Raw genomic sequence first — 20599 nt, 5'->3', positions numbered from 1 at the left:
CATAGATGTTCATGTCAGGTGCTTTCAGGGCAATGCCAAACTCACCGTAGAGAGCTGTCCAAGTTTGATTGATTACATCTAGACATACAGTTCCTGACCTGAAACATATGGAAAGGATGGAATTAAACACAGTCACACTCAGAAATACTCCGGGGTTTTAATATCCTCTACTCCCCCCCCTTACCCTGTGCCAGTTTTTCAGATAAGCTGTGATTTACTCCTATCTTGTGGTTAAGAGGAGGGGCACCCTTTAAATACATGATGCCAACAAGGAGAGGGACTACAACCTTGAGTTTTCTTTAAGTGAAGCCCATTGCAATACAAAGACCATGTCTGCAAGAGAATCTGCAGCATGCAGCTCCCTGCTGTTACCCACGGCCTGACCCACTCCTGAAAGTTAAGCTGTGACAACATCCACATCTATCGAATCCCCCAGGCTGGATTCTTAGGTTGATGAAAGCATCATTCAACTCATCAGCATTATTATTGTGAAGCCAAAATGCAGTTACAATTAGGTAACTCCTCAGGAAGCCCACACACTGGGGATTTACTTACGCTTCGTCAATGTTGGGATGGAAAATTTTATTCATGAATCCTGCAAAGAAGAAAACAAAGATTTTTTTTCCTTTATTTTTTGTACAAGAGAAGTCTGGAATTCACTGAACAAGGACCCATCTGACTGGTTTCAAAGAGAACCCAGCCTTAGCTATATATAGCAAGGTAACCTTTAAAATACACAGGCAACGTTCTGACCCCAGGGCCCTTATCCATCCCCTTGAAATTCAGCAGAACCCTCTGCTTCCAGTGCAGCAGCACCACAAAGGCGTTGTGGTTCAGCATTACCTTGAAAAGAGCTGCCCATCGGCACAATGGAGCAGCCACATCCAAGGAAGTGTTCTTAAAAGCTGTAAGGATCTTATGAACAAACACTGCACACAAACTGAAGTTTAATATTTGCTTTAAGATGAAAGGGTTGATAATATCTCCCAACAAAGACTTTCTATGAACTTGAAGTTGCACCACTGATCATAGAATCATGGAATCAACCAGGCTGGAAAAGTCCTTTAAGCCCATCCAGTCCAACTGCTCCCAGCACTGCACTAAATGCCTCGTCTCCATGGTGGGTGAACACTGGCAGGGACGGCGACTGCAGCCCTGCCCTGGGCAGCCTGTTCCAATGCCTGAGCACCCTCTGGGGAAGGAATTGTTCCTCAGCTCCATCTAAACCTGCCCTGGTGCAGCTTGAGGCCGTTTCCTCTTGTCCCATCCCTTGTTCCTTGGGAGCAGAGACCCACCCAGGAGCAGAGAATGAATACTTCAAGTTTTGCATCAATACAGCAATAAATTCATCAGCTGGTACCTCTGGTCTCCTACAAAATAGCTCAGTTGCAAGGTCTACAATAAGAGAGTTCTCCATGGCTTTGTCCACATTTCAGACTTGCAGATTTGACAGTGCTTTCTCTGTTCTGACTTGCAAATTAAGTTGTTAAATAAATCCTGTGGTTTCAAGATGGACAACATCAGGGCAGAAGATGCCTCACACCTGAAGGACTGTATCTGATAACAGCAGCTAGTGATAACCTGTGTCTTCCAGCTGCCTACTTAAACCTCAAGTTCAAGTATGGAACCCCCAAAACACTCCCCTCTTCTCCCACAAACAGAGCTTATAAAACAAAGATACTCAAGGAGTTATAACACACCACACTTGGCACCACAGTCTGTGTAGAGGTAAAGCACATAAACTCCAAAAGCAAAGCTCAGTGTTTCAGATGATGCAGAATCTGGCTTCCAAACTCTTCCCTTTCCTTTCAGTAGGAGGAACATAAATAGCTGGGTGCAGGACACATCCCCAGTGCACAACTGACATGCAGTAGGGATGGAAAACTGGCTTTTCCAGTTATTTCACTGTCAAGCGGATTGAGTATTCCTACACTTCTGTTGGCTTGGCCAAATCATTTGGGCTCTGCCCAGAAGGGCTGCAGCAGCCTTGGATCAGCACCAGGTTCAGCTGCTTCCAGATCCAGAACTTAAAAATAAAACCTTCTTTCCTCTGTTGTACCTCCATTCTGCAGCCTGTAAAGCCCTACAGACATTGTCCACGTGGGAACTGTACCTTCCTGCAACAAGGAATAATCTACTTAAGCCAACAGCAACGATTTCTTCTCACAAAGGTCCATGTTTATATAAATGGGTGAGAAATTTAGGTCTGGGTATTGACTCAATCCATTTCCAAAGCTCCTTCCAGGACTCAAAACCACACAGAAATCTCTCCAGAAGAAATACATCCCTGTGTGTCATCCAGGAACCCCCCTTCCTTTATCCAGCCATTCCAGACGAGACATGGCACTAGCACTGATGCACCATCTCTGCCCAAACAAGCAGCAATCGTGATTTGAGGAACAGCATGGTTCCCATCTGGGGTAAGAGCTGACATATGGATTTAACTCCCTTTCTTTCCACGTATTATGACACAAATATCATTCCATGTTTACTTGTTCTGCTTGGGTTTTGCATAAATACAACAGAGGGCTGAAACGCTGCCCGAAGCCAGAACAATCTCTACAGGAACCACCAAAACCTGCATAAATAAACCCATGCTAACAAGCATCTTTTTACCTTGCCATCATTCAGCTTGAAACACTAAAGCAGGCTCAAAAAAGGAAGTTCCATCAAATATTTACATTATGGCAGCTCTCACAAGTTTAAATCAGGTCATGGATCCATTATGCTGGCACTGGAGAGCTGCAGAGAGCACTGATCCCGATTCTAAATCCTGGCTGTCTCTTAGGGGAGAAAACAGGAAGGAAAAGTTAAGCTTCTGCTAAAGCAGAACAGAAGAGAGGATGGGGGAAGACACCAAGTAACAAGAATAGGATGGCAATGTGTAGACCTGCTGAATTAAACACACTCTGTTCTGGTAATCTGGAACACAGAGTGTCTGTCTTTAATCCAGCCAGACACAGGCATTTCTCTGCCTTCTCTCATTTTGGGTTTGTGATCATCTCACCTATTTCTCAGTATCCTCTACCACAGTCACCTGCAGCTGTGCTGGAAACCCACCTGTAAGGTCTGGGTCAACTCCTCCTTCACACACTTTGGCATTTAAGCTGCGCTCCATACCCATGGAGAAGAGATTATGGTGTCTGCTTGAGCAGCTCCTGTGCTAGAGATCTGTAATTCTCTCTCCGTGATCTTTGCATCCACCCAAGCAAGGCACAATCCCTTCTTTCATTTGGAAAGCTTAAGACCAATGACAGTGAGAAACAGTTGTTCTTCAAGAAAGAACACAAACATCCTCTCCCTGTACTCCCTACTTCATAGGTTGTTACACCTTGCAACTCTCCAAGGTCCTCCCAGTCTCATTCTCCTACAGATATAAACTGCCCAGGCGAAAAGCAGCTATGTTCCTGTTCATATCTTTCTTTTTCCTGACCTAGAAATAAGCCCAAACCATTATCTCCTCCTGTATTTGAAGTGTAAAGCTTCCTGCAGCAGTAAGGCACCAACATCGCTCCAGTAATCCCAGCTTGCTCTGATATGTAGCTTTACACCCACAAAAGACAAAGCAGCACAAACATCCATGTCAAAATGAAACTCCAATTTAAAGAGGAAGCCAGGAGTAAGGAAAACCAGCACTCCCAAGCCAGCATAAACACTGGAGCAGGTTTACTGCCAGTCATGAACACAGCACACCCCAGTTAATACACTGTGCACAACTCAAGGCGAGGGGTCCACAACGGGTGCCAAGGGACAGGCGCTTGATTTTGGGCTCTCACCATGGCCTGAAGCATGGAGTCAAGGTCACAGACTCAGCAGTGGTGAGTCTGTCTGCAGGACTGGTTGTAAACCCTTATTTAACATTTAAACCCAATGTTCACACTGAACTGCGGAAAAGTCAAAGCTCAGGAGGAATCTGAGCAGCAGAGTGGCTGCAGTCCACCCTTTCCATAGAGGCACTGAGCTCCAGGGTTGGTTTCAAAGGTAGAAAGCAAGACTGCCTAAAATCTATATGGACAAACTGCCCTGGGGTGATAACAGGGTAAAAACCCCTATACATCCACAAAGGGGTTACACACCAGAGAGGGAAGCACCTGTTCTGACACTGGAAGATGCTGAGGCCAATATGCAGATGCTGACCTTCAAACAGGCTGGTATTTCAGCAACAGCCCTGCAGAAATGAGTCCTTGGGTGGACAAAAACCTTTGAATAGTAGTTCTAAATAAAAATCAGCTCACTGAAAGGCTGTCAATCTGCCTGGTGCTGCAAACACAGGGACATGCATAAAGCTCCAGCAGCATCATGTGCTCCAGGGTGAGATGAAGTTCTCTTACTGTGCTTGCACATCAACCATGGATGGGGCTGAACATCAAGGGCCTTGACCTGTAGCTGAGGATCAAGTCCTGTGGCTGGGTGACAGCTGAACACACCCGGTGAGCAAAACCAGAGCAGAAATAGGGAGGAATTGCAGACTTTGGTGTGTCTAAGAACCACTTGCAGGGACAGTGACTCCAGCCCTGCCCTGGGCAGCCTGTTCCAATGCCTGAGCACCCTCTGGGGAAGGAATTGTTCCTCAGCTCCATCTAAACCTGCCCTGGTGCAGCTTGAGGCCGTTTCCTCTTGTCCCATCCCTTGTTCCTTGGGAGCAGAGCCCAGCCCCTCCTGGCTCCATCCTCCTCTCAGGCAGTTGTAGGCAGCAATCAGGTGCCCCCTGAGCCTTCTCTTCTCCAGACTGAACCCCTCAGGTCCCTCAGCCCTTCCCCATCACACTTGTGCTCCAGGCCCTGCACCAGCTCCAGTGCCCTTCTCTGGCCCCACTCCAGCACCTCAATGTCTGTCTTGTAGTGAGGGACCAACTCTTGGACAACTCCAGACTAAGGCTCCCAAGAAATGGCTTGAAAGCACTTGAGAACCAACCTGCTGTCATAAGCTGCTTTGCCAGCAAGTTTCTCTCTGAGAGCAAGAGCCCCAGGATAACTTGGGGAACACAGAGGACTCCCAAGGCACCTCTTGTCCTGTAGTCAGGTTCCCTACCTTGGTACAGACTCCATGGAACCACAGAATGGTTTGGGTTGGAAGAGACCTTAAAGCTCATCCAGTTCCAACCCTCCTGTCACAGGCAGGGACACCTTCCACTAGAGCAGGTTGCTCATCTTCCATTCAGGCAAAATGGACTCAAAACTTGGAGATAAGAGGGATCAAAGTCTTGGGCTGGAGACTTCCTACTCGCTCCTTCCACAGCTCCATCTGCACAACACTGTTCTGCAGCAGCGGAACCCTCTCTGCACTCCTACGTCCTTCTCGTCCGAGTCAGGAGCTCGCTGTGATCCAACAAGCAGCACTTCAGCAGGTGGCCTGGTGCTCATCTTACCCAGCTGAGTTGGTAGGTTAGGGTGAGAGGTCCCCAAAAGGGACATTTTTTCTCTCATCCAAGTGATGCTATTGCTGCTAGCCCTGTGGAAGCACGTGGAGGGAGGAAAAGCAGCAATTCAGTACATCCCAACTTCCCAGCATTGCCTCTTCTTGCTCAGGGGGACCAACCCACACCAACAATCAATGCAAGAGGACTTCCCACTGGCTCTGGGGAATGTGGAGCTGGTTTCTATCTATTCACCCTTCCCAAACTCACCACTGCTTGCCCACATGTTGGCTCTCATTGCTCACATAATAAAGCCAGCTGGGCACTTCTCTACCTGAACAACTTTGACAGCACATTCACATCTGTGTGACACTATGGTGCCAACAGTTGATGGGACAAGTGTTATGTCACAGCTCCTGACTTTTCAGTGGGGCAAGACTGACCAGCCTCTAAGTTTCCTTTTCCATGGGAGATTAAGGCCAACTGAGGAAATGGGTCAGACTGGCTGGCTGGTGAGGTGGGAAGGTGGTTGCAGTGAGTTTTAAATGCCACACCAAATCAGTGTGGCTTAGGTGACCACCTGAAGCTTGGAGCAGAACTATATGCAGAGAGATCAGCACACAAAAAGCTTATGTACAGCACAGAGAGGTCAAGAGCAGGCCTTTCCCTCTGCTGCTTTTAAACCACCAAACAACCTGCCTAATGGAAAAAGATCACCCATGTACTTGTGCAGTGTTGCCAAATGGCCAGATAAGATTGGTCTAAACTTGATGTTTTTAACTCCCCCCTCCCCAAACACCCCAAAGCCTACAGGGGAACATACATTTAATTATTACTTTTAAAAACACACTGCACTCATTTCAGGGACAAAGTTCTTGTGATCATGAGCCTGCCACGCACCATGGGTTGAGAAACTGTGGTAGGGTATAGGGAGAGGGCACAAGAGCAAGACCTCTGCCCCCAGTACTCAACTTAATACCTGTTCCCCTCTGCAGTGGAGCAACTGGTTTAGCACGTGGCTGTTTACCATCTGAAGGGCACAAGATCATAGATCACAGGATAGTTTGTGTTGGAAGGGACCTTAAAGCTCATCCAGTTCCAGCCCCTGCCACAGGCAGGGACACCTTCCACTAGAGCAGCTTGCTCCAAGCCCGTGTCCAACCTGGCCTTGAACACTGCCAGGGATGGGGCAGCCACAGCTTCTCTGGGCACCCTGTGCCAGTGCCTCAGCACCCTCACAGGGAAGAGCTTCTGCCTAAGAGCTCATCCCAGTGTCCCCTCTGGCAGGTTAAAGCCATTCCGTTGTCCTGTCCCCCCAGGCCCTCATCCAAAGTCCTTCTCCAACCTCCTTGTACACCATGCCCACATGTAGGATCTGCCTACCTTGGCGGTATGCACCTTGTCCAGTGCTCAGGTCACTAAGATCTCACTGACAAAAGCAAAGATTCCTTTCTTAATGAAATTTGGAAGTTAGGAATCCATTCAGAGCATTAACTCTGGGTTCAGAGTTAGGACTCTGAAGTCAAATACAACACTGTGTGCTCAGCACAGAGGCATTCACTGCATGGCAGTGGTGTGAGGTGCTGTGTAACATCAGCTTGCTAACAGAACTAGAACAATTTCTATTACCACACTCAAATTCTTGCAGCTTTTCAAAACAATACCATAAATAATTCCGTGGCAGCTTCATGAGGCAAAGATCAGGACAGAAAACCACAGCTGCAGCTGATGGAAAATAGCGGCAGAGCTGTAAACTCCAGACCTCCTGCTCAGAGTCAATCACTGAGTGGTCCTTGGAAGCTGAAAAGCTGCATCCACACACTCACACTGGTGCTAAGAGCAGCAGTCTCTGGAAGAACATCCAGATCTTAGCACACAGCAATTGCCCACTATCAGTTCATCTCATTGCTTAGGTGCACCATCACCCAGGCTTCAGAGTCTGGCCCAGAACACAGTGAATTTGTGCCAAGTCAGGCTGAAAACACCTACCCCATTTTATCAGTATCTTCCCATTCTCTGACTGTAGCAGGGAGTCTGCAGAGGGGGCAGAGCTGTGCGTCAGACAGGAGTGGAGATAGGGATACAAACTACCTTTAGGTGTCTCATTTTTCCCCTCAGACAAAGCCAAAGCACCTTTGAAAGCAGCAGCGTTTTCCCATCACTTATAGGTCAGACTAAGGGGCAACAGAGAGGGAAGAGCAAGCTCAGAATGGTCACAGGCAATAAGTGACTCATGAAATTCTACGCAGCAAAATGTAAGGCAATCCAGAGAGGAGCTGGAATAAAAATAGCTGCAGTTCAAAAGCACAGGCCAGGAGAGATCCGTTAAATCCTGGCTGGAGCTAAACACCTCTTCATTCCTCTATTGGCTGCCACAGTGTCTTGTGATAGATGTACACATCCACACATACTTCCATGTGTTTTGTGCGTATACTGACCATTTGGTTCAGCAAAACACTTTGAGAAAGGTGAAATCTAAATGCAAGCTATCTGCAGCTAACTGGGACAGAGATGGAAGGAAAATGAGAGCTGGGGATAAATATACAGAAGTGATTTGAGAAATGGAGGCTCTGAGCATATTGTACACAAGCTCTGACATTTGATTATTAAGAAGCCAGTGTTGGCCTAATATTCCTGTAGATTTGAGCAATAAAATAAGCGCCACCGTGCTGTCAGGTAAGAGCCCAGGCTCCCAGGTTCGTATGTTACTACTGCTCTTATCATCTGAGCAGAGCAGGACATTCCCACTGTGCTTCTTTCCATGTTTATGGCATCAAAGAGCGTTAATCTCCGGCTCTTGGCAGGAATATGGACTGATTAAAAACATGCAGGAGTTACACAAAGTCTTCTCATGACCTGGGAGCTCCGAACAGGACTTGAAGTACTTCACAACTCCCCTTTGGAAAAGCAGGAACAGACTAAGCAGAAAGTTCCCCTTAAGATATTCAGTCCCAGAGGAAAGGGAAAAGCAGCGGAGCTGTGCCAAGAGGGTTACTGAAATCATCAACAGCTCAAAACACATTGTCTGGGTGACAGCAGAAATGGAACCAAACATCTAGCAGGGGAGTGCTTTGGGTCCTCATAAGCACACAGGGATCTTTACATTGATAAAAGGCTCGGGAACAGCAGCATTCCCTGGCTTCAGGAATTGGGTTTGTTTTACCAAAGCGCTCAAGTTCAGTTTTGTTTCCAACCTGAAGATGTGGCTATTTAGGTATGATGAGTGGAGTTAGTTCATCTCAACAGGAGCACTCGAGCCCAGAGCCAAGATGACAGCCCCACATCTGGCTCTGGTTAGATCTGTGTTCTTCCAGGATGCATATTCCCCTTCTTCCTCTATGTTGTATAGATTTTGTTAGGCAAAAAAATCACCCTGCACCAATATGGGATCTGTCAGATTACACAGCAAAGAGGAAGCAAGGAACAGGCAGTGCCAGAAACACCAGAGAGATACTGCAGGACATGCTGAAACACCAGAACCTCTCCCAGGAATGGCTCTTTTCACAGAGATTCCAGGATTGGTTTAGGTCTTTAAGCAGAGACATTTACCCACACTGCCAGGAGAATGCTGTCGCTGGAGCAGCACCATTTAACAGACTACAGCAATAACTACCAACCTGAGCAGGGCAGGAAGTGAATGCCACACGTAGTTGAGAAGGGAGCTATGGATGGGGAAAGGGAGCTAAGATATGGCAGAAGAGCCACCACACTGAGCAAAGGCTTCTGCTGAAGACCCTCAATAGTGAAGAAGACCACCGCTCATTTAAGGTTTAAGAATAGGGCCTCACCTCTCCAGATGACAAATCTGAAGCCCACTTTAAAACCCTTTTCTATTCAGGTTTGTCAGTCACACTTAGAAGAGAACACCAAGTTTTCATGTACCTTATACTTATGGTGGGATAAAGGCAATTTGAACAGACTAGAAAGCAACTATTAGCAGTTATTTGTCAGAAGCAGCTCTCTAGAACTCATGGATATGCTTCAACCCATCATGTTCTTTGTTGCAAAAAGCCCATACCATGCTCAAGACTGCATTAGGATGGAAAGAAAACGTTAGCCTACAGTAAAAGGAACAAGGAAAGCTGCAAGGGCATCACTTCTGCTTTAAGCTTCAGCATAAAACTGTAATTTATGAAAGGAAAAGAATCTGCTGCATTCTATACTTTATACAAGCTAGTGAGTGACTTCTACAATGTGAACTCTGCATGTCATCACCACAGCGGGAGCCATGTGGTGGCGAGAAGACAAGGTTTGCAAACAAGCTCCATGAGTGCTTTAGATGACCTTCTGTCTCTTTACAGAATCTACCACCTCTGAAATCCTTCACTTCTACCTCCTTCGCATCAGAGATTGTCACAGCAAGTTTCTTCCCTACCAATTCCTACCCCTGCGTTATCCGGAGCTCAATCCCAACTCCTGCTAGGTTAGGAGACCCTTGCTCATTGGAACACGCAGATCTAGGAGAGGATCACGTCATTTACAAGCCTGTGAATGCTCCCAGCGCAGCTGGGATGAAACCTTGCTCTGGAGCTATCTGTAATGCCAAATCCAGCAGTATCAGGCACTGCACACTGAGCCTGCCCCCAGAGCAGTGGTGTGGAGATCAGGCTGTCCCAGAGGAAGGGGATGAGACATCACTCAGCCCTGGCCCCTCCAGATAAGCTGGGCTGGGGCAGCAGAGATGGGAACCAGACAAAGCAAAACAAACCTCTTCCTGCAGCTGGCTGGGAGCTCCCACAGGTCCCAGCTCTCTCCTTGGCACTTCCACTCCTTCCTCCTCACAGCAGAGCTGAGCCCTGCTTTGCTAAGCCAGTTCTTGTCTAGCAACAACTGTTTATTCAACCTGAAACCTCAGCTGCACACTGCTTCACTTGGGAGTGAACCTGCACTTCCAGCAGCCCTTGCCCAGCACAGAGCAAGGCAAAGCCCCAGAGCAAGAGCCAGCATTTGGGCAGCTTAGAAAGAAAAGAGGTGGTTTCCAGCCACTGAAATAGACTCACAGAGAGAGAGGGAAGCATGCGAAAAGGTCTTATGAGTCCAGAATAAAACAGTTGCCACACAGTGGGTATAACAGAAAACTGCTGTACTGAAAGAAGACAAAAGCAACATTAAAAGGGCCAGAGCAATGCAGTGAAAAGGGGGAATGGCTTTAACCTGCCAGAGGGGAGACTGAGATGAGCTCTTAGGCAGAAGTTCTTCCCTGTGAGGGTGCTGAGGTGCTGGCACAGGGTGCTCAGAGAAGCTGTGGCTGCCCCATCCCTGGCAGCGTTCAAGGCCAGGCTGGACACAAGCGCTTGGAGCAAGCTGCTCTAGTGGAAGGTGTCCCCGCCTGTGGCAGGGGTTGGAACTGGAGGAGCTTTAAGGTCCCTCCCACCCCAAACCAGGCTGTGATTCTGTGATCATTTAAGCAGAAAACAACTCCCTGCACATCCACCCCACCCCACCTCACAAGAGGAAAGGCCATCCTCGTGGTGTCCGTTCTGAAAGTGCAGCTGGGTTCACTCTGATCCCAGTTTACTCCCAACCAGCACGAAACAGCCTCCAAGCCAAACCACCCAAAGGTCAAAGCTACCACCTTCCATGCAGCTAACCAGAGCCTAAATCAACAGCACAATGGAGTTACAAGAGCCTGGCCAATGTTCAGCTGAATGCCTTCAAAGGCTACTGGAAAGAAGGTTTGGTTTTGCTTTAAGGCAGCAACCCTCATTTCTAATACGCACAGACAGAACATCAGGAGAGAGAAAAACACATCTTGAGTAGACCAGCACCAAAGCAATGAACAGCAAGAAACTGGGTTTAAATGGTGAGTTTGTCTGTAGCCAGCCCACATTTCAGACTGCCAATATGACAGTACCCTGATGCGCAGCAGGGAAATGACTGGCACCAAATAACACGCTGTGGATCTCATAAGTGGTCTCTAACCCAAGAGGTCTATAGCAAATTTCAGAGTTGACTCAAGAGGAAGGGCAAAAGGGTTCACATAGTTACAGCACCACTGTGTTGTTACTCAGCTGTGTGCTTGTCTCTGTGGTTCAGTTAAAGTCTCAGCAGTAAGCAAAGCTAAAGGATAGTGTAAACCCAGTGTTGCTCTTTCCAAAAAGGCACAGTTCATATTTGGAACTAGCCAGATTATTTTTCACACCAGAGAGCTTAAATAGAAGGCACTCTCAGTGGAAGAGTATTTTAAGAAAGCAGCTAATACTTATCAACTCCAAATCAGGATGTTGATATTGGAAGGGACCCATCTTGTCCAACCCATTTAGTCAAGTTTCCACATCATTTCTCCTCAGGCAGTCTTCTCCATTCTTTCCAGTCCTCTGTGGCTTGAACCACAAGCACACCCTTCTGATGGAGAAGTGCCATGTCACTGAGTTACCAGCACTTACTTCATAAGCCAGAATAGAGATGTTGGAACTTCATGCATCTGCTCCAGTTTTTCAAGCACTGTTTGCTATTTTATTTAGAGCTTAAGTGACTGCAATAAAGCTGTCTACCGAAGACATCTGAGCACCGTTACCCAAGGACAAAGGCAGCATGGATACAGGCTAAAGAACATTTCCTTATCAAACTCAGAAGTGAAACACGGCTGACCAGTCCAGCCAGTTGCCAGATTTCTTGGGAGAGGTCCCTGCTTCATGCTCTTCCACATATGCTTCATCCAGTCCAAGAGTACAGAAGGTTCACTTCCATCCACTTCTGGACATGCCAAAAGCTAGGTTCACCCCAAAACCATGAACATGCACCAAGGTCTTTGTTCTCCATACTAAGAGAGTCATTTTACATAAACAGGCTCTACCACTCATTGTGGTATCCTGAACCTTTCCCATGAATGGAGCTATAATTAAAACCACACATGGCGAGAGACTCAGTTCATCCACACATAAATGTGTGACCAAATCCCATTTCCAGCTCCTAAGCGTTCAGCCAAAAGACCAAACTTCCTCTCTGCTTAGCATGTGGTATCTGGCTATCTATGATACAGCATTCTGCAGACCTAAAGTAAAGATCTTCTGCTTGCACTGAGGGTTGATACAACTTCACCTGCAACAGTGCTGCAAGCAGTGATCTCTCCTGCACAAACAGCAACATGATTTTGATTAGAAGTGGTTATTAGTTACCTATAGATGGCGATTTAAAAGGGTATTTATCAGGAAGGTCGACTCTAACTTTCCACACTCCACCTTCATATGGTGCTGCAAAGAAAGAAATGCAGGTGTTAGACACTTCATAGAGAAGAAACAGAACTGCAACATGAAGCAAAACACAGCTTTGGATGAATACTTGGCTCCATCAGGGGCTAAGATTTATATCAAACCTCCTACGGTAAAAGCCTTTTTCCTGTGCTGCCTGACAGGAAATCCATGATTTTAACTGATACTGCAGCAGATCTCAGCACAAAGGCACAAGAGCTTCTTCAAAACACAGACTTTGGAATAATCTACTTACTTTTAGAGATGTTAACTATATTAGGGCACACTGGAGACCTGACTTGTGAGCTTGGCATTAGAAAAGCCATTTGTATTACAAACTCCACCAAAAATTCCGATGACTGATGCAAAATTTATGAGCCAGGTCTAGAAAAGCTAAGAATCAATGGAACAATGCTGAAGGCCATAGCAGAGGGCTTAGCTGTCCAAAGGCTCTGCTCAGCTCCAAGGGAGATGGTTCATCTGCATTACTGCTCACTGCTGTGTTTCTCCCCGCCCTTGAATAGCCTTCCAACACTGCTACCCTTTGATTTCTCAGCCCCATTTAGATTTGCTCATCATTTCTTCCACTCCCAAGGAATGTGTCATTTCAGTGTTCCCCACCATTAGCTTGTTTTTATAGAAGGGCTGGGTCATACACTTACTTCCTTGTGGTCCATAAAACTTCACAACAAATTCATTGAGTCCTCCTAAGATTGTGACTTCGTGCTTGCTCTCAATACTGATGTATTAAGTAAAGGAAAACATTCTGGCTGGGAAATAAAACCCATTTACTCAGATATGGGCAACCAGAAGCCTGTCAAACCAAATAGTTTCAACACAAATCTTCAGATTACGCTACAACGTGCAGTTTAAGCATCTTGACACATGCAAGTGACCACGCCACCACAATGACATTAGTAAAAGCCTGTTCTAAGGATAAAGAATCCCTCCCCCTGTGCTCAGCAATCTTGAGATGATTTCTCCCTTCCTCTCCGAGCTGCTCAGTGTTTCCATCTACTTGCATGCAGCATAAACTCCGATTTAAGAGGACAATGAGTCCCTGTCAGAGGCATATTTGACATGTATTTGGACTGTGGAAGGGAGCTAAAAGTCTAGAACTAGCCCCAAAGCCTCACCACACACAGACATGAACCCAAGGGGCAAGGCTTGGAGGTGAGGTGAGGACTCAGACCTCTCTCCAGTGCTCAGGAGCTGAGCCACAAAGCACAGACCACTCACATAGAAACCTTTCCTCTCTTGCCCTGATGAGAGGAGCAGAACTATGCTCTGACAAACGCAAGAGCTGATGAACTCAATTCTCCTTGGCTGCCTTCGGCACTGTCAGATGGCCTCCCGCAGCTACGATGCAAATGATGACAATCTCATGTTAATCTGACTTTGTGAGACCAAAAACCTCCGTGTCTTTGGAGACATGGCAGAAGGGTGAGATTATGAGGCACAGTGTGAGAAGAACAAGTGTATTTCTCAACACTGAAAGGCAAGAATCAAAGCAGCAGTGCTTTGGGAAGAGGGGAATATGAACAGAGAGGCAAGAAATCTTCATTTCAAGTAAGGTTCAGTGAAAACAATTAAAGGTGATGTTTCAGCACCTGAGCTTGCTGAAGAATCCTGCTCTAAATCAGGGTTAATGGATTGTGAATAATATCCTACAGCAATTGCCTTTAATCAATAATCTCAATATGAATTATGAGGGAAGCATCAGAAAAAACACGGAGCAGGAGGAAAATCAAAGGTTTATTCCCACCTGAACTTCAGACTGCAGCAGCTCTGCCCCTGTTTGAGGGAAGGGAGCAAGAACAGAGAATATCAAACATGAGATCCTTCACATCACAGCAGTGAGCTTGGCAGAAACACTCAGGCTAAGAGGAACTGAAGGCAGGTTCCCTTTAACAACCATGACTTTTCACTGATGCAAAAGGTTTTCTGCTTTCAAGGCACAAGATTTGCCCACAAAGCTCTCCTCTGTGTGCCTTCATGGCACTGGGCACACACACATACACTCACTTGAATATTCCTGATCCATCAGGAATGTAACTGCCCAGGACCGACTCCTAGGAGCAAATCTCAGCTCTGGTCTATCCCTGAACTCACATGATGATCCATTAAATCTGCTTAAGGTGCGTCACAAACTAAAAGAAGAGGCTTCTGTATCCCAAAGTACCAATTCAATCCCAGCAGTCTCTGTGTGTGCTCCTCCGGATTTATTACAGTTCCTCAAGTACAATGGCTCCCAGATTGGATGGAGTTTCCCCACAGTGCCAGCTCCAAGAGAGTTTGGATGCAACAACCTCCTTCTTCCCCTCATTCTCATGGGGAGGGAAAAGAGTCTGGTTTGGCTCAAGAGTTCTCTTGGTTCAGCATAAGCTGCTCTGCCCTACAGTGAAATGGCAGCAAGTATCTGGCAGTAACCCAAGAGCAGCTCACAAAGGGCAAATCCATGCCTAAATGCCCCAAATGCAAGTCATTTCTCTCCCTAAAAGCCAACAGGCATCTCTGGGAATAGCTCCATCCCTCCAGGTTTGCAGAGAGGAGCTTAGTGTCATATATATACAACCAAGCATTGCAGCGTGCTTCAGAGCTGGCATTAAGGAACACTGGTCACCAGATCATGTCAGCCAGTGCTACGATAGGAGGTTTTAAATATAGGCTCAACTGAGGTTAAAATGTACACACTCATCTAAGGGACAACTACTCCAGGTTGAGAAACAGGCTCTTACACAAACGTTTAGTGCTGAAGTATGATAACACTTACAGCAGCACCATGGATCAGGTTAAATACAAATGGTTTGACTTAGGACTAAATCAAGTCCCACTTAATAAAAAGCAGCTCTCCCAGCCTGGTCCTCAGAGCCAGCTCCTGAGCAGCTGAAGGCTGTGATGCTCTGCAAGTTAACACTGACCATAAATTAAAGCAGAGCTTTCTGCACTCAGGCTCACTCCTGGTGTTCCCAACTTCAGAAGACTATTAGTAAGCAACGTGGTGCCATATTTGACTACTGGCCCTGCTGTGGCAAGGGCCTAAAAGTCCTACAAAATACCCCAATGAAGTAGTAAATGAGTTAAGTTGACAAAAGGGAAATGTATTGGGAGGCAGATGGGAGGTTTGGGAACAACCACATTGTTTACTGACATGATACAAGAGATTAAGGACAAACAAAGTAATTTTCAGCAATAAAGCTCTTGTATCTACCCAGGGGAAGTCTCTGGAAATGCAATAGCAGAAATAAGGTAGCTGGGGAAGTCCTTTTTTCCTGGGCACAAGGTGAATTCCATGTGCCAGCATCTCAAAAATCCCACTAACAAAGTGATTGAGAGCACTAGTCAGGGAAGTACACGAAGCAATTACAGAAAGAACATTTACACCCTAGGAGCTCCTTCCCTCTCCAAGAAGTCTTCACAAAAGTAAGCACTTGGGACTCCAGGAAGACCAGGAACCAGAGGAAGAGCTCAAGCTTTCCCCATCCCACAAAGCTAGACAGGAAACTCTCTAACAGCACAAGGGAAGAGCACAGAGGAACAGCAGAAGGGACCTGACAAGTTCAGAGGACTCCAATCCTGATCCCAGAGAAAGCTCTACCACCACAGCTCATGGAATGTATCTGAGTAAAGAACACAGGCCCCGACTCAACAATTTTCTCAGCTCAAATACCTTCCATAATCCCAAATGAATCCCATTCCAAACACGTTTCAAACAGCAGTAAATCAACCGTCTCAGATCCAAGAGCTGCCAGTTTGGAGACCCACGAGACTTAAGGAACCAGGTTGTGCCTAGGGCACAACGAACTTCCCTTCCCTAAAGACTTCAACGTTCTCAATTCCAGTGGCAATCCAGTGGTTCATACTGGTATGAGCAGTCTGTCTTATTTCCACAGCAGGGCATGAGCTACACTGGGCGTATATGGGGTCAAAATTATAGAGCTACAAATCCAGTCTGTAACACATCACAAGTGCTAAAATGTTTTAACAAAACCACAGCCAAATCCCTTTCGGGACTCTCGGCTTGCTCCTACGAGTCCAGTGACTTCTGGCCTTGCTGCTTTTATCTCCTTATCATCTCAGGATGCTAATTTGACTTGGTGTCAGATACAGCCAGTGTAGAAGTCAAGGGAAAAGAGGAAAACTGGAATACAAGTCAGGTTTCTAATGGATTAGAAGTTCAAAAGCTTTACCTTAACACCAAAGGAATCCCGAGGACCTGAAGGTAAATTATCTTAGTCCCAAGGCTCTTAATGAGAATTTCAATGACAGCAAGTGTCGAAAATACTTGGATGCTGATATGGAAAGCAAGCTTCTTTTCCAGTATCAGTTCAGAAGGGGTTGCTAGGAGAGAGACAGGAGGGAATTTTTCTGTAGCTGATTACAGGCTCCCTATATAGTGCCTGAAATATGCCAGAAGCTCAAAGGCCAACGGTGGCACGTATTAGCATTACAGTAACATCCACAGCCCCCTATCAAGATCAAGGCTCTATTGTTCAGGCTTGAGCTCGTAGGAAATTGTTTCTTCAGTGAGAATGAGAAGTGATTTAAAGCATTTTGCCTATTCTGCTTTGGGACAAAACCCTTTCAAATGTGGAGAGTGAGAGACTGCCTGACCATCAGTCAGGAAGAGAGTGGCCACTGTGGATTTGCCTGTTCCAGGGATGAGTTCCCATTCCCTCATCCTTGTGCAGGGCCACCCACCACTATAGAGCTGCGTCTCCCTTGTAGTAATAAAAAAGGTAATGGTAGGATACAACTTCACACCCATATCTCCCCAAATCCCAGCTAAACATCGCAGCCAACAGATACAGGTCTGTCCGCAGGGTTGAGTGGCTTTTTCATGGCCTGCAAAACAACTCCAACAAACCCTTCATTAAGTTCCTTTTAAATTAATCTACGTTATAAGCTTGGATACATCAGTTTTCCAGCTAAAAATACTTCACTGACAACATTCTTGCAAGCCTAGCAACACAAATAGCCATGAGCACCCTGTCCTAAGCCGAAAGAGGCAGAGGAGAAAGGCAATGCCCAAGGGAAAAATAAAGTTGTATATTTATCTGTGTGCATCTCAAAGTCACAGACAGGTCAATGGTCATTACCAGAAAGCAAGTTTCTACCTTCTAGGATCTCTGCCATGCTTTCTGCTACGTAGAGGCTTGGTTACAGCTATTCTTCCAGGTGAAGAACCTCATCAAATAAAACACTCTGAATTTGAGGGAAAAAATCAGAAGACCACACTTATGTATCTTTAAAATATAAACAGAATCACAAAACGGTTTGTGTTGGAAGGGACCTTAAAGCTCATCCAGTTCCAACCCCTGCCATGGGCAGGGACACCCTCCACTAGAGCAGCTTGCTCCAAGCCTCTGTGTCCAACCTGGCCTTGAACGCTGCCAGGGATGGGGCAGCCACAGCTTCTCTGGGCACCCTGTGCCATTGCCTCAGCACCCTCACAGGGAAGAACTTCTTCCTTATCTCCAACCTGAACTTCCCCTGTTTCAGTTTGAACCCATCACCCCTTGTCCTATCGCTACAGTGCCTTATGAAGAGTCCCTCTCCAGCATCCTTTGAGCCCCGTTCAGACACTGGAAGCTGCTCTGAGGTCTCCACACAGCTTCTCTTCTCCAGGCTAAACAGCCCCAAGTTCTCAGCCTGTCTCCATATGGGAGGTGCTCCGGGCCCTGATCATCCTCATGGCCTCCTCTGGACTTGCTCCAACAGCTCCATGTCCTTCTGATGTTGAGGACACCAGAATTGCACACAGTGCTGCAAGCAGGGTCTCACCAGAGTAGAGGGGTAGGATCAACTCCTTTTGATGCAGCCCAATATAATCAGCTCTGCCACCTGAGCCACTGAGAACCCATCTCTGAGAAAATAATCAGCTGTATTTTGTGACAAAGGGTGTTTTAAAATGAGATTAATACAGCTGATCTTTTCCTTTGTGATGAGCTTTGCAGGCAGCGAGTGCCACTCCAGCTGCTTGTGGTTCAGAAAGCACCACTCTGCTTCTTTAAGGCATCAGAGGTGTGAATCCTGAAGTATTTACAAGCAGAGTTTTGCAACATAAACAGCCTCTACTATCGGGACTGATGGTTATTCTGTTTACTTTCTTACAAAGGCAGTGTGTTACGCTGTAAGAAACACTCAACCTGCAGTCATCTGTAAGGAGCTTTACGATCAAGCAGCGTTACTGGTTCTGCTGATACGTGGGCAGCAAGAGGGCAGGTTCAGCTCCATCACCTCCCTGCCTCCAAACCTTCCTCACCTCCTCTAAACTCCCTGATAAAAGTTACCTGAGGTGCCAGTTGTGCACATGAAACCACACCCAGCATCTGCAATTCGATGCTTTAACCATTAGAAATATGTATTCTTATTTTCCCCATGTGAAAGCCCCTGTCCTTTACCCACATTTCGTGTTCTCCACACTCTCCTGTCTATCCGTGCAGCACACCAGAAGAAAGGACACTCAGAAGTGGATAAGGTTACAAAGAACAAAAAGCTCTCGTGATTTCTTTGAGCAAAAAGAGGCAGCACTTTTTAGTCACCCTGTTTGTAGCAAACTTCTTGAGAAGACCAGGCTAAACCCATTCAGACTATTAAAACCCATGGATTTTCCCCCAAGCTAGTGATTCCCCTTGCCACAGGGAACCCCTCACAGTTTCTAGCTTTAAGCAAAGGGGTTTTCTAGCACCAGAAACAGGTTCACTACTTGCCAAGGCTGCTGGGTTGCACAGTTTCTCATTTTGGCATCCACAGCCCCATGCTCCCTGCACCAGCTCCAAGAAGGGAAGACACAACGGGGGCAATCTGCAGTTTATCTTCACATCCTTGAGGCAAATCTCAGCCTTTCTTCATCTGAACTGGGCTTGCCCAGGAATTCCACAGCTTTGGAAGACATAAAACTCAAATCCTAGAGTGTAAAGGAAGCAAATCACGCACAGGCAGTTGCGGACAGCTCTGAAGACATCCAGCTTTTCCATCCCTTCACCCTCCTGCTGCTCTGACAAGCAAACCAGTGGCTGCATTACACAGAGATGGTTTCACTCCTTACAAGCTGATGGCCAGTCATGATTGCAGCTGAAAATGCTCTGAAAGCAGGGAATAGTGAATGAATAACTGCACAGCAACCTGGGCTTGGTTGCTGAGGTTTTATTTTGTTGCACACAAGTATTTTCTTGTTAGAAATACACTTTTGCTTTAAAAAAGGCCCAAAACTTACTCCCTGCTCCTCAACCAGCTAGAGCATCCTTAAGTTATTCTGCACACACCCTTCCCCATTTCACATCGAATCTGCCCAAGATGGACACCCTGGTCATAGCAAGCCCATCAAAAGGCACTTTTATGCTGCAGCCATGTGTGCTGAAGGGTGCCTTGTGGGTGCTACGAGGGTTTTGAGAAGAAGGAATTGCTGCTCCAGCAAACCCTCCAGCCTGGCTTGCTTTCTTTGGAGCTCTTGATGATTTAAGTCTGGCCACTCTCCACCAGCTTTGTGCCAAGACACTGGAGTAATAAGAGGCAGAAGGAAAAGCCAGCTTTCCCCATAGGACAGTTTGCATACAAGGTGCCTGCTATGAATGATTAGAAGCTAAATCAGCATTTTCCTTACACTCAAGGTTTCCAACCTAGTCTTCCCTCTCCAGAAGTGAAGGGAACCACCAGAAGACAACAACAAGGTGTATCTCATACCATGCTGGATTAAATAATACCACCCTTGTCCTTCAGAAAACAAATGAATTCATTGTCCTCCCCAGTTCCATGCTGTTCCCTTGAGAAGTTCCAACTTGTTCAGAAAAAGATAGCAGACAGATACGGTTGTGCCACAGAGAAAATAAACTGGAATAAATGTGTTTAAAACCCATTCTCAAGCTGGAGACCCTCTGGATGGGTCAACATTTAATTGCAGTGGTGGCTCCAAAAGCTCCTTCACAATCAGGGTCATTCTGACAGCAGGTAAGTGCTGCAGCCAAACTTCTGTGGTGTTGATTCCTGTGCAATTCATTTTCATTTACAGACAAGGAAGAACACAACATGTACAAGCATCAGGCCCTGGTTT

At 46.5% G+C, this 20599-nt stretch overlaps 1 protein-coding gene across 2 annotated transcripts in view; it reads right to left on the bottom strand.

Annotated features, from left to right (window-relative positions):
• UBE2H (ubiquitin conjugating enzyme E2 H) overlaps positions 1 to 20599 on the bottom strand; it is a 53536-nt gene that overhangs the window by 13458 nt on the left and 19479 nt on the right. Inside the window, exons 2-5 of one of the 2 annotated variants that reach the window (XM_061467926.1) lie at positions 13209 to 13285; positions 12475 to 12549; positions 556 to 595; positions 46 to 98 (exon numbers count right to left, since the gene is read on the bottom strand). In XM_061467926.1, the coding sequence (XP_061323910.1) occupies positions 46 to 98; positions 556 to 595; positions 12475 to 12549; positions 13209 to 13285 (245 nt within the window). Of the gene's footprint in view, positions 1 to 45; positions 99 to 555; positions 596 to 1360; positions 1498 to 12474; positions 12550 to 13208; positions 13286 to 20599 lie in introns of those variants that run through there. The other variant, XM_061467927.1, reaches the window with a different exon arrangement.

The sequence above is a fragment of the Pezoporus flaviventris genome, unplaced genomic scaffold (assembly GCF_033815535.1).
Source record: "Pezoporus flaviventris isolate CSIRO_AGI_PZ_B2104156 unplaced genomic scaffold, CSIRO_AGI_Pfla_v1 ptg000046l, whole genome shotgun sequence".
In the NCBI taxonomy this organism is placed as follows: Eukaryota; Metazoa; Chordata; class Aves; order Psittaciformes; family Psittacidae; genus Pezoporus; species Pezoporus flaviventris.
Note: the sequence above shows the minus strand (reverse complement) of the source record. Positions and strands in the feature narration are given on the sequence as shown.